Source organism: Brassica oleracea, chromosome C8, assembly GCF_000695525.1.
Source record: "Brassica oleracea var. oleracea cultivar TO1000 chromosome C8, BOL, whole genome shotgun sequence".
Taxonomy (NCBI): domain Eukaryota; kingdom Viridiplantae; phylum Streptophyta; class Magnoliopsida; order Brassicales; family Brassicaceae; genus Brassica; species Brassica oleracea.
The window spans coordinates 21,287,633-21,302,695 of NC_027755.1; the positions used below are offsets into that span (position 1 = coordinate 21,287,633).

The 15,063-nt window shown below is 34.1% G+C and overlaps 1 protein-coding gene and 1 long non-coding RNA gene across 2 annotated transcripts; both read left to right on the forward strand.

Moving 5' to 3' along the window:
* Positions 1-57: 57 nt before the first annotated feature.
* Positions 58-1,313, forward strand: LOC106310914. The gene is made up of 3 exons (XR_001263887.1): positions 58-420; positions 558-913; positions 1,018-1,313. It is a non-coding gene; the product is annotated as an uncharacterized LOC106310914 (long non-coding RNA).
* Positions 1,314-10,762: 9,449 nt separating this feature from the next.
* Positions 10,763-12,709, forward strand: LOC106308931. The gene is made up of 4 exons (XM_013746032.1): positions 10,763-10,779; positions 11,552-11,818; positions 11,904-12,009; positions 12,350-12,709. The coding sequence occupies exons 1-4, from the start codon at positions 10,763-10,765 to the stop codon at positions 12,611-12,613; spliced, it is 654 nt and encodes a 217-aa protein (XP_013601486.1). The 3' UTR covers positions 12,614-12,709.
* Positions 12,710-15,063: the final 2,354 nt, after the last annotated feature.

Sequence of the window (15,063 nt, forward strand, 5' to 3'; positions counted from 1 at the left end):
TCTGTAATTGATGTTAATAAACCAAGAGAGTTATTCAAACTAGTAGTCTGGTCCAAACCCAATATAAGGTAGATTGCCAAGCAAGGAGAGTAAGTAGTCTGGTCGCTTGTGGAGGAGGGAGAGATGACATCTGCAGAATGGTATGTGCCCACGATCGATGCGGTGCGATAGGGATCCTCGTGGCTGAGAGGCTCCATAACTGGAAACTGAAGTTGCAATCAAAGAAGAGATGGTCCCGAGATTCAGAGACGACGTTACGGAGGAGACAAGTTTGGTCAACTTGCAATCCCCATCTGATCAGTCTGTCGCGTGTAGGAAGTCGATCTTGTACCACAAGCCAGAATGGAGATTGTGTCTTGGTATACCTCTAGAAGTCCAGATTGGTCTATGCCATTGAACGTCCATTCGCTCTTCACAAAGGTATGTATAAAGCTTTCCCGTTTCAAACTTTGTTGATCTCTTTCCATCTAGCTCCCATTCATAGTAGTCCTCCTCAGTAGTTAACTGCACAATTGTTAGGTGACAGTGTAACTGAAGTTGGTTTTCTGACCTTGCAGGTGGTAATTGCCACAGCCCATTCCTAGACAGAGAAGAGACAGTTGCGTTGAGAGGGATACCCAAACGGTTTGTTGAGGCGGAGAGATAGTCATAGAGTCTGCCGAACGGAGTCCAGTTGTCAAACCAAAACCGCGCTGCATTTCCATTTTGAAGCCGAAGCTTGATCAAGGGAAAAATAGTGTCTCTCAGCTTTAGCAATTTGTTGGCGAGCCATGAGTATGATTGCTTTGGAGTTGTTGTCCAGTAGTTATGAATCGAGCCTTTGAGAATAACTTCCTTGAACCACTTTACCCACACTGAGTCCTCCCTGAAGAACAACATCCATACTAGTCGCAGACATCACGCTTTATTCCAGGTATAAAGATCCTTCACTCCTAGTCCACCCTGTCGTTTTGTAAGAACCACTGTTTCCCAAGAGACCCGAGCTGTGTGATGACCTTCTAAACTTCCTTTCCACAGGAACATACTGCATAGGGAATTTATTCTTGCGATACAGGCTTTGAGTAAAATGAAAGCTGAACACCAAAATGTTGTTATTCCAGCTATCACAGTCTTGATAAGGAGAAGCCGACCTGTAAACGATAGAGACTTGACAGACCAGGAGGAGAACCGGGCTTTAACCTGCTGGATTAGGGGCTCACAGTTGGTGAGGGAGAGCTTCCTCGAGTTGAGAGGAACACCTAGGTAGCGGACAGGAAGGGAACCTAGAGTCATACCCGTTGAGGCTTGAATTGTCTCCACTTCTGCAACTGATAGACCTGAGGTAAAGAAACTTGTTTTCTGCATACTAACAGCTAGACCAGATCTGAGCTCAAATTCTTTTAGGATTTGTAGGACTAGCTGGACAGATTCAATGTAGCCGTCAATGAATATGAGAAGATCATCCGCAAAGGAGAGGTGAGTCAGCTTTGTAGCCTTGCAGTTAGAATGATATTTGAGTCTATTTTGAGAGGCAACTTTGTTTAGCAGATGAGATAGAGAGTTCATAGCTATAACAAACAGATAAGGTGAAAGTGGATCACCTTGTCTGAGACCTCTCTTGCCTTTAAAGTAACCATTGACCGTACCATTATAGCCAATCATGAAGCTTGTTGTGCAGATACACGCTTTAATCCAGGAGATCAGCTGCTGGGGTAGTTGGAGTCCATGGAGGCAGGATTACAAAAATTCCCAAGAGAGGGTGTCAAAAGCTTTTGCAATATCCACTTTGATGGTAATTCTCTTAGCCCCATTGTTCTTGTGATAACCGTTGATTAACTCACTGGCAAGAATGGTGTTTTCCACTAGTAATCTGTCCTTCACAAAAGCTGTTTGACTTGGCAGAATCAGTTTAGGCAAGATAGGTTTCAGGCGCTTGACTAGCAATCTCGAGACCACCTTGTAGACAGTGTTTAGGCAGGAGATTGGTCTGAAGTCTGTTATCTTTACCGCTCCTGGAAATTTTGGTATTAGTGACAAAATAGTCGCATTTGCTGTTGCAAGTAGGAAGCCGGAGAAGAAAAACTGTCGGATAGAGATAATGACTTCAGCACCAATAGTGTCCCAAGAAGCTTTGAAGAAACCAGAGGTAAGACCATCAGGCCCAGGAGCCTTATTTGGGTTAAGCTTGAAGAACAGTGCCTTTATTTCGTCAGCTGTTGGGATTGAGATCATTGGCTGTCTATGTTCTTCGGGAAAGGTGAAAGCCATGAGATCCATAAACCAGTACGGGCCAGTGGAGATAAGTGGAGAGATAAGATGAAGTGGTCCCAGAACTGATTGAAAATGGTTAATGGCCAGTGCACTCATCTCCAGTGGGTCAGTGACGGAGGTACCTGACTGAGACAAGAAGGCTCGGATGCAGTTATAGCTCGCTCTAACTTGACAGATCCTGTGGAAAAAGGTTGTGTTTAAGTCCCCCTCTTTAAGCCAATTTATTCTTGATTTTTGTAAGAAATACGACTCTTCAATCTCTCTCAAAAACATCCATTTCTGGTGTAGATCACGCTCGGCCTGGAATGTCAAAGGAGAAGGATTTTGGAGAGCTTGTACCTGCGCACACTGAAGCAAACGGTTAGCATCACTCACTCTCTCTTGAATTTGTGAAAAATTCTCTCTGTTTAGTTGTCTTAGATCTTGTTTTATCAGTTTCAATTTCCAACACAGCTGAGTAAGGGTTTGGCATGCAGAACCGGCTTGGAACCACACATCGTTAATTAGCTGAGCAAACTTTGGGTGTTTTGTCAGGTAGTTTTGGAATTAATTCCAAAGGCTGAGTTCCAGCTTTTGGTAGGGAGAAAGCTAAGTCTAGGATACAAGGAGCATGGTCAGAGATGAGGGGAGGGAGGAAGGAGGCTAGGGCATTAGGAAAAGTTGCGACAGTATAGGGGTTGACAAGGATCGAGTTTCTTTGAGATAGGATTTGAGGGTTGGCTATTTGTCCAGGTGTGAGCAGGACCTATGAAGCGCAAATCAAAGACTCCAAGTTGGAGTAGACAGTCTTGGAGCTGATACATGAGGCTGTCTGGAGTATTAAGGTGGCCATTTGAGTGTTCAGAAGGCCAGAGAATCTGATTGAAGTCACCACCCAAAACCCAGCAGCAGTTTTCTAAATCAAGGTAGGACTGGAGTTGTATGAGCTCTGCCCAGAGGTCAACTCGATCAGCACTTAGATTTGAGGCGTATATGGCAGAGTAGATGATGGGCGCTTGGTTTGGGAAAACAATCTTGCAAGTGATGCATTGGTTAGATTGAGCAAGGATTTGGACCTTTAGGGAGTCTCTCCAAATTAAAAGGATTCGGCCATCAGGATCAGAGGTGTGATTGGAAGTGAAGCACCATCCTGGGCAAAGGCTAGATAAGATAGGGTTTAGAGAAGGTTTTTTAACATGTGATTCAAGAATAGCACCAAAAAGGGGTCTATAAATATTAAGCCAAGAAATAAAAGGTCCGTGTTTAGCCGGTTCATTAAGTCCCCAGACATTCCAAAAAAAGAGTTTTACACTCATTAAGAAATGTTGATTTGCTCTCCCGAAAGAATAGGAGAGACTGGAAAAACATAAGAAGAAGTTGTAGTAGGATCAGGGGCAGAGGGGAGAGGAGGAGGAAGAGTAAGGGAAAGGGTCTGGTTGAAGGGTCGGGGGTTTAAGACATCAAGCGAGGGGGAGTTCGTGAAGGGAAACAAAGGGTTTTGAGAGGTTTTTGAAGGGGTTTTAAATTGGTGAAAAGGTGTAGGCTGGGAAGTTAAAGGCGGGGACAGGGTGGGTGAGGAGCGAGATCGTTTTAAGGAGGGTCTAAGGGGAGGATCAGGAAATAAGAAAGGGTTGGATGAGGGTGGGAGAGAAAGAAGTTGGGAACCAGCAATACGACCACTGGACATCACTATCTGAGGGGCCCCTTCGTTAGAGGCCAGAGAAGCAAAGTTGTTGATCAGATTAATATTAGGAGACTCTGATCCCATTGGTACTGGATTTGAGCAGCAGCCTTTGAAGGTAGCTGATATTTTCTTACATAGGTACCTTGTTTGGGTTTAGCTACACTCTGGTACTTCTTGTTATGCTTGACAGGTTCAGGGTTTTTCTTTCCCTGGTCAGCAGTGGAGTCCTCAGCTGGAGGGGTATAGAGAAGGCAATTCCGCACAATATGACCAAGTTCATGGCAGTGAGAGCATGTGGGTGGAACCCAAGGATAATGGACAGAGACTTCAACCACCTCTCCACTTTGGCGTTCAAATTCAACAACAGAGGGTAGTGGTTTAGTTAGGTCGACCTCAACCTTCACATGAGCCAGAGTTAAGCTTACAAGGTTCAAGGTAAAATCGTCTGTCTCTTTGGGGTCTCCAACTAGTCCAGCAACTAAGCTAAGACCCTCTTTGTAGCGCAGGTCTAGCGGTACACCCGTGAGGGAGCCCAGATCTTGATTGCTTTCAAGGGTGGAGTATTCTTTGAGTGGACAGAGGACCAAAGAGCAGTGTGGAACATGGAGTCTCCTACATACCATATGTTCTTCTCCAAGATCTTCTGTCTAAGGTAATCACTCTGTATACATACTAGAACCGTTCTGTTGACAGGATTGTTGTGAATTTCCAAACGTTTCCCTTTTCCCCATAGGTGGTTGAAAATGCTCTGTGTCTGGCTAAAGGGCGGAGCTTTACCATTAAAGTAGCAGATGATGAAGTCCTTATGGATATCAACACCTTTTTGGAAAATTGAATCTGGAATAAGCACCCTTGGTCTGCCTGAGGGGGCTATGGTAACAGGGGCTAGTCTCTGAAGAGATTTGTCCTCAGAGAGGCGAAGTCTTTCGACTAGAGTTTGACGCACTGGTTGGGAAGAGGGTTTGGGAAGGGGAGCAGAGGAAGTGGCTAAAGGCGGAGGAGATGAAGAGACATGTTCATTAGGGTTGAGCTCAGAGGTAGTTGATGTCAAAGGGGAAGTTAGGTGAGAAGATGCCTTGTTTGTGAAAATGGGGGAGTTTTTTGGTGGGATAGTTTTTAGGGTTTCAGAAATGTTAGGTTCAGATCGAGAGTGTGGAACAGTTACTTTCTCAGATCCAGGAATTGGACCAGTTTGGTTTTCCAGCCCCTCTTTTGGTATGGAGGAGATTGTACCAAATTGAGGGAGAGCTGAGTTCAGAGAATCAACCGGTGCCATAGTGGCATCAATAGTAGAGAGAGCGTACTTAGATCCCTTATGTATTGTAGAAGGACCAGTGGAAATTGGAGCAGAAGGTGGAGAGGATAGTGGTGGAAAGTGTTGGGGAGAGAGGGATGACGAGCTGTCTGGAGGATCAGGTGGGATTGGCGGGGGGAGGAGAGGTTCGCCAGCAGCAAACGACGGTGGTTTCAGGCCGGTTAAGCGGCCAGGGACCTGCCAAGGGTTTTGCATTGGGAGCTGTGTCAGGGAGAAACTGACTTTTTACTTCTTCCTTTTGTTTCTTTTGATGCACCTTATTTTTTCTTATGTAACTGATTATGTACATGAAACATAACATATAAATGGTACTTATCTCACTAAGAAGAACTATGGTAGGAGATGAGACTGCGGAAGAACTACGGTCGGAGATCTGACATCAAAGTATTGGAAACGCTTTTGTTTCTCATCAAGTTAGGACTTCCATGCAAATTTGAACTTTTACGAGCAACATGTATAAACCTAAGATGTTCAGAATTTTGCTCATGGAACATGGCATCAATATTAGACATAAAAATAGTTCCAAATCCAATATAATATAACCAATCAAATAAACAATTATAAATTAATGCTTCCATGTGTAATATTCATTATAGAGCATAAGCATGTGAGTTAATATACTACATGACCATCCAAATCATGCAAACAAAATTCAGTAAATATAACTAATGCAAACAAACCCAACAAACAGTTCTTTATTACTTTCTAGTTAGTCGTTCACAATTTTATCAAATCAGAATTATTTTTCCGTATTCAAAACTAAATAAACCAACACAAATATATTGGATATATTCTATTATATTATACAGTAAACTTTGACTAGGCTTTTAACTAAACAAAGCCTACATTATACCTCCGATGTACTAAATTAATTCAAACCAATAATTATTTTTAATCTATCCAAATTAAACAATTATGCAGAACCAAACAACCAAACCCCTTTTTTTCGTTGAACCATTTAAAACCACAAAACTATAATCGATAAACATCTGAACAAATCGAATAAAATAAATCCGTGACCACAAATATCTCTCGCTAAAAATAAAATAAAAGCATAAGAGAACAAAAATATTAATTGCGAGTACTTATCTTAATTGTCAAAGAATATTGAAGATATCCGAGATGTTTATTTCATCGGGAAATATATTGGAGGTTGAAGGTACGTCACTGGGCCACGGAGACAACGTCGGGATTAATTATTACTTAGTAACGATTAAAACAATTGCAAAACAATCAACCAAACCAAATCTGTAAGCACAAAGATCTCTGTAGTTAAGCATCTGAGATATTCGATGATTATAAGTTAATCAATACTATTAGGAAAGAATCTTAAAAAATCTACCTATAAAAGTTGTTTGGACCTTTTCATTTATCTCATTATTTTTTGGTCTTACCTTAAATTTAGACTAACAATATATTACCATATATTTTTCTAACAATAATTTATTAAATTCTTTTATTTATTCAAATCTCATAAATCCTAATCACTACTATTACTATATTTACCATTTTGATTTTGAATCGTAAAAGCATTGAAACTAATGTTTTATATTATCACTTTTATCATATAATATATGATTTAAAGCAAGAGAAGTTACACGACATATATGTGTACATTCTAACTTTTTTTTTCTTTGATAATAAAATAATCATATCATATATAAACTTTTCCACTAAAATTTCATATCATATACTAAACTTTGAACCGTCTATGGTTTGATATATATTTTCATATTTAAAAATAAGTTTTCTGAATATTCATGTTACCTTCACAAAAATGTAGAAATTCATTGGTTCTGTTAAAGTTAACCCGACTTCACGATATCAGTATTGATTATTCACGATTTTGAAAATTATTGGTTTAGATATTATACTTTTATATACTTTTCACTTAAAAACGAATCAATACTATTAAAAGAGAAATAATCTTAAAAAAATCTAATATAAAAAAGTTGTTGAAGTCATGTATAACTATTTTTTTTGGTATAATATTTTAAATATTTTTAACGGATCCTAATATTATTCCTTATGATACCTTTACTCAGAAAAATATTTCATCAACCATGTTTTTGAACAATAACGTTAAAAATGTATATCAAAAGGTTGTTGGATCTGATATGGACATAATGGGTCCACATATGTTCGGGTATTTAAGATCCTAAAAAAAATCGAAATATCTAAAAAACCTAAAAAATATTCAAAACTCCAAAGAAACACCTAAAAAATTCAAATACCTAAAAATTCAAAATCTTATTCAAAATCTGATACGATTAACTGAAAAATACCCAATTTTTTTTTAATTTGAAAATTTACCTGAAATAAAAAACTATAGTCGTAAACCAAAAACTTAAAAAAAACTATCCATATTACCGGAAACATATTTGAAATATCCAAATATACCTAATAAACACAACATATTTATGATCGGGTCTAAGGTAGAATCCGGACTCAAACAAAGACCTGCGGGTCCAAAAAAAACGCAATAGGTTATCTTCTCTGGACCTGAACTAAACCTATATTTTTGGATCGGTTCGGTTTATTTTTTTGATCCGGATATAATTCTCATGCCTAAAATAAACTTACGTAAAAGTGTACATATAAAATCTCAAATAAGCTAATTCGTAGATTATATAACTGTTAAAAATTATATTTTTCGATATAATAAGACTTTGTATTATAGTATAATCCAAAAAATCCGCGCTTTCCAAGCGCGGATCAAAATCTCGTAAAATAACTATAACTAAACCATACTACAATAAATGATCCAAATCATGGTGGGAAGATACTAGTGGCTTAGTAACATTATTTAATCAATGCGATGAAATCACAGTTATGTGTTAAATAGAATTTATAATATCATATTTAATGGAATCTACGGTTTAGGGCATCTCCAACCCTACTCCAAAACTCATTCCAAACTCTATTTTGCAGTAAAATCATCTCCAACTCCACTCCAAATCTCACTCCAAAATGGAGTTGAAATTTTTTATTAATAAAATGGTCTTCCATATTTAAATATTTTCGTTTTTAATAAAATATTATTATAAATAAATATATAAATATTATTTTGATATATATATTATAAAAATTACTGTTAATATTTCTTAATTATATAAATATCCATCTAATGAACTATTTTATGCAACAAAATATATATAATATAAAACATAAAAGATCATACATATAAAAATAAAAAATAAAAGATAAGCACCATACAAAAGATATATGATATAAAACATAAAAGATCATACATATGAAAATTGACTATTTTGCAAATAGTATAAATGAAAGATGATATTACTAATTTTTTATTAACATAAAACATAATATATTAAAAATATTATATTTTGGAGTAGGAAATGGAGTAATACATTGGAGCAAAATTCAATTCCATTTTGGAGTTATTCTATTTTAGAGTAGAAAATAGAGTATTACATTGGAGATGCTATTGTAACGAGCATGATAAGCAGTAAGATTGATATCAAACAGACATGCATAAATCAAATATATTCTGCTCTTATACGCTTATGTGATAAAGCAATAAAAAAACACTTATCGCAATTAATAATGAGGCTGAGGAGATCGGAGCTACGTCTACGGATATCACATCTCGGTTATAATAAAGATGAGGAGATCGGAGGTACGAGGAGATTGGAAATAAGTTTTTTTTTTTTTTTTAATAAGTTTTGCTCACAGCTAGGGTTTCGTGATGATAACGTATTGTAAATCAAGAGAAAATGAAGAACGGTTGTTCTTATTATTATTCCATATACCACAATACATATATATATAGGAATACAAGACTAGGGTTTAGAACATCTAGAAGATGGGCTTATGGGCCTATATGGACATTCACATAATAATTCATAACAATTTTATATATTAAAATAGAAGTCATGACTTCTTTCGTGTATGATTTTTTTAAATTTGGATCATCACTTAGAAATTTTATTAAATGTATTTTATTAAGACTAGTAATACATAGAATCTTTAAAATACTTTAATCATAATATCTTTTGATATCTTTTCATTTTAAATATAAATATATTTATTTTAAAATTCTAACAAATCTGTTTTAAAAGATTTTTACAAGATCTTCATTTTCGAAATTATATTTAAATATTTTCACTAATTTTGAAATTCGTTTGAAATATTATTATACATTAATGGATTCACTAATCGTTTATAAAATGAAAATAAAAAATTCTGTAATATTTTATATATTATATAATCATAATCAATCATATTAAAAGAAAATTATTATATTGAGGTAGATATAATAAAATTGTATTAAATTTATAATTTTATATATTTTATTTTCGTAAGTATAAAATATTTATGTTCAAAAATAAAATCTAATACGTTGGTAAGATGTGTTAACATTAGCAAACTATATAATACATGTATAAAAATTAACATGTATTTCTTTAAAGCTTATAATATAAAATCTTTGTAACTACTTTAATCATAATATATTTTCATTTTAAATATAATATATATTTATATATTATATTTCAAAAATTCTAATAAATCTGTGTAAAAATATTTTAACAATAATTTAATGTATTTTAATTTATTGTTTATAAAATTAAAAATAAATAAATTATATCCTATTTTATCTACTTTATAGTCATGATCATGTTAAAATACAATTATTTACTTAAATAAATATGATAAAATGATATTCAATTGATAAATTTATAAATTTATTTTCATAAATATTAACTATTTATTTTAAAAATATAATATGATGATAGAACGGGTTAAAATTAACAAACTATAAAATACATGTCTAAAAATTAATATATTATCTAAAATGAAGACAATAATATATTATCTAAAATGAATAAGCATAAAAAATATTAGTAAAAAGAAATACAACTTTGAAACACGGGTTATAATTTAGCATAAGTTAAATACAAAATAATTTTCAAATATGTATTCTCATGAATATATTAATTTGCTTAATAACTAAATGCAAATACAATAAGATAAATATAACATTATTGTATTTTAAATAGTTATATAAGCATTTAATAATATGATTAACGTTAAAAATATATACCACTAATGTTTAAAAACAATAATTTATGTATAGAAAAGTGAAAACAAACATCCGCGCATCTAGTAATTATTTAAAACATCTGCTCAAAAACAAAAAGCTAATAAGTTATTTAGACGACCAAAAAATCAACATCTTATTATTATTTCAAATTACCTTTAAGACATTTTAAACAAACATTTTGACACACCCCAAAATATCGCAAACAAAATCGTTTGCTAATTGGGACAGCCTAAAATGAGCTGGATACGGCGACAGAAGACCAAAATCTAAGTTATCAAAAAAAAAAAACAAAATCTTTTATACACAAGATAAGACAACAAAAGACTTAAACCATCTCCAATGGGTATCTAGGAAGGTTCTATCTCATGGTTCTATCTAATTGTATGCTCAAAATTAAATTAAAAAAAGAAAAAAATAAATAGATATGGTTCTAAAAATAGAATTTTTGGAATCAACTCTAAGTTAATACATGTCACTTTCTGATTGGTTAGTATTTTTAAGAAGAAAAAAAAATTACACTCAATTTTTTTCCTTCTCTCTCATTTCTGATTAGTTAGTATTTTGAAACTTAAAACCTTTAATTGATTCTATCGTTGGAGGGGTTAACACAAAACAAATATCTAAAACTTTTAATTTGATTATTTTCAATTAAAAATTTGATTTAGAACTCTAAGACCGTATCTATTGTTGGAATCATCTCTATTGTATGCTTTTTTTTTACGTGTCGAACTCATCCTGGCAGCTTCAAGATCACAACATCTTCCGAATGATGTTGCCCAATTTCATAGATTTTCACCAATTACTTATTATATATGTCGTAGTTGTTATTGTGTATAGTAGCAGCTAGCTAGTTGTTTGTTCATCACATTATTAATTAATTTTTTTTTTTTTGGTAAAACATTATTAATTAATTTTACGTATATCATCGTCATTTCGATCACGGGTTGCATTGATTTGACTGCATATATATTTCCTTTTCAACAGCTAGCACACATTATTATTAATTTATTCTACGTACTATTGTTAATCATGTTGATTAGTTTCTAATATCCAAATCCTATAATGGCTAAACCAATTAAATGAGTTATGTAGTTATAGGCCTAATTTGTTACGTTATGAAGATTATATTTCATAAAAATACATAATACCATTTGCTTATATACACCAGCATGGTCAAGTCGTTGATTACCAGATAAGTTTCGTAGTTATCCATTTTAACTTCCTTCTACACGACTATATATAAATATACACGTACAAGTACATATATCTATATCAATCTGCATCACCGTCGACGCCGTTGTATTTGGGTTGTTTTCTTGTTGATCGGAGGCATCGTTGCTTTTTGTTTCTTAGAAGTTATCTCGGGATCAGATGAAGGAAAACGCAGGAACCCTCTCCATCTCACGTCACTGAACCATGTGTCTCTCTTGTGCCGATCCATTGGAGAATCTATGAACTTTTACCAAAATGTGTTAGGGTTCTTTCCTATTCGAAGACCTGAATCTTTAAATTTTGAAGGCGCTTGGTACCCTCTCTTAGTTATATCTGAATTTTGGAAGAGTTTACAGAAATTATAAATGAGTTTTAAAAATGTTTTTTTTTGGGTCTAGGTTATTTGGACATGGAATTGGAATACACCTCTTGCGTGCCCTAGAACGTGAGAAACTTCCAAAGAAAAATGAAATTAACCCCAAAGATAATCATATCTCTTTCCAGGTTATTTTTTTACCATTTTTGTTTTTGTTTTTACTTTTGCATTTTAAACCCTAAAACATAATTTGGGTGCATACAAGCTCTGACTATAGATGTTCCCTTAAGATCAGTAAAAAGAAAAGTGGGTCCTTATAATTGTGTAATAGAACTCTTACCGAGGATTAGAGAACAAACCATTTGGTTTTGAGAATTGAAACATATATTGTGTGTTGAGAGAGAATGAGAAAACAAGCATATATATATTGATCCAGTATATATAGTTGTTACTCTGTTTTGTGCATATATGTGGCGATTTTTGCATATTTTAGTGTAAAGAAGAGACTTGTTAATTGTGAAAATGCAGTGCGAAAGTATGGGAGCAGTGGAGAAGAAGCTTGAGGAAATGGAGATAGACTATGTGAGGTCTAAAGTGGAAGAAGGAGAGATCCAAGTGGACCAGCTCTTCTTCCACGACCCTGATGGTTTCATGATCGAGATCTGCAACTGTGACAGCCTCCCCATTGTCCCCCTCGTAGGAGGCATGGTTCGTTCTTGCTCAAGAGTCAAACTCCATCAGCTGGTGCAGCCACAGCCCCAAACTCAGATCAACCAAGTGGTCCACCCGTAACGATCTCTGTCTTTGTTGTCATCCTGTGTGTATGTATTGTCTACTTGATATTGAATGTAATGAATAAGAGACCGACGTGAATCAGTGGAATGTGAAAAGAGCATATATTAAAGAAAATATCATTTTCTCTTTATTTTTTTATCATGTTTTGTTTATGTTTACCGTCCAGGGTTCTATTATTCAAGTGTTTAAAATAAAATAAGGTTTTTATAGGATGTTAGTTATCATGAATTTTAGGGTTTATGAATCATTCGCAAACTAACTAAAAACCATATAAAATGTTTTGCTTAATTTTAATGCTCTTTTATTTTTGCGTCAGATCCATCGAGTTATATTCCTGAATTCACAACAGACTACTAAAAAATTGACATAGATGAATTTATTCATTACCAACTAATTTGAAGCCAAAACCATATAAACCTATTACATCTTACATTGAACAGATTAATTATATAAATGAAATAGTAAATACAAAATAAAATGGATATTATTTTATTAGTAAATAATACCTAGGTTGCATGGAAACGGATACGCGGAAACGAACCGTTTCGAAACGTGGAAACGTGATTTTCGATTTTTTTTTGCTTTGGAAACGTTTTAGAAACGTCTTTAAATAAATATATATATACACACACACACACACATATATATATATATATAAATATGTAACTGATTAATATTTGCATTTATTTTTATATGTTTAATATATCTTAGAATACAAATAAACAAATATCCATTCTATTTAACCATACGGAAATAAAATAAGTCATCATTAAACATTAAAATCATATAAAAATTTCAAAATAACAAAAATTCAGTACTTAAATATTAAATATAACTAAAATAAAAATCATAACAACAAGTCATAACCTATTGAAAATTTCTAGCGTTTTCAAAATAGAAACACGAGTTTCCAAAACATAAACGCAGGTTTTCACTAAGTTTCCAAACCGAGACTTTTAAGTAACAAATTTCAAATGCATTTTCGAGAGATTCCGAAACATGAAACGGACCTTCAACCGAGTTTCCATGCAACATAGAATTATACATACATTGGCATGCATTAATCATGTTTTTATTTATTATTGAAAACAGCATGGAATCTAAATATTCTGCTTGGACGGAGTGTAATAGATGTTGCCTAACAATTGAATCTGACTGTTAATTTGGAGAAACAAGGAAGCAAGATTCCAAAAAGCTAAATAAAATTGACTGTTGTAAATAAAAGGCGAGGGTTATAGTTTTATTATAGTATTGTTATTGTCTTATGTATATATGTGAAAAGTGGAGAAGACAACGAGTGATAAAGAGGATAGATATATATTTAGTGTGGGTGTGTGAAATGAACGTAGAAAGAGAGGAGTAAATGAAACTATAATTCTTGATTGATCATCTTTTCTATAACACAAGACCACTATTTATACAGAAAATGAGTCGGTCAAACTCAGATATTTCTGAGAAGAAATACATATAATAATATGTCAAGTCGGTCAACTTTACCGAGAGGATAATCATCCCATTTGATATTATTTTTTAACACTCTCCCTCGATTATCCAACTTGTATTACGTAGTACCTCGTTAAAAACTTGATCATAGAAAAATCTATTGGAACAAAAACTTTGACAAGAAAAAAAATACACTGCTATTATCTCCTCATGAAAATAGTAGACATAGTTTTCTCATCATAGGTCACGCAAATGCTGCATTCTGATACCATAGACGTATTTTCGGAATGTTGTAGACGGAAAAACTTTTGTGAACAAGTCAGCCGGATTGTCGCATGACCGTACACATTCAATGTCCACTTCTTGGTTATGTGCTTTGTTCAGTCGCTCTTGATATAGTCTTCTTTGAGTTGAGCAACACAAACCAAATTATCTTCAAATATTTTCGTCTGTTTTTTCTCGTTGACTATTATGTTTGATTATTGTATGTGGTGACTCATTAACCGAAGCCACATACATTCTCGACATGCTTCGTGAAGCGCAATAGTTTCTGCATGATTCGAAGATGTCGCAACCAGAGTTTGTTTCTGGGACCGCCAAGAGATCGCGGTTCCACCAATTGTAAAACCATACCGGTTTACGTCCGACTTTATAAATAGCATGTATCTGCAAAACCATACCAAACTCGGAGTTTCTAGGATAAACCAATTCTGAATCAATACGTACCTTGGAGAGAACTGACATGTTCTCGACGCCATTCTAATTTCCATAAATAGGAAATGAGATGTATCTTGCAAAGACATTAGTGTCAAAAAGTATATTTAATCAAATACAACTCGCAAGATATATAAGCTCACATATGCTTCATTACCATTAACATCTCCAAAGTACTTATTTATGTAAGATCTTACCAGGATCTTTTAAACATCTCTTTCAACATCGAGAGATCTATTTACCATTTGAGTACTCAAAGGAGTTGCTTTATTCATACAAAAGCGTTTCAA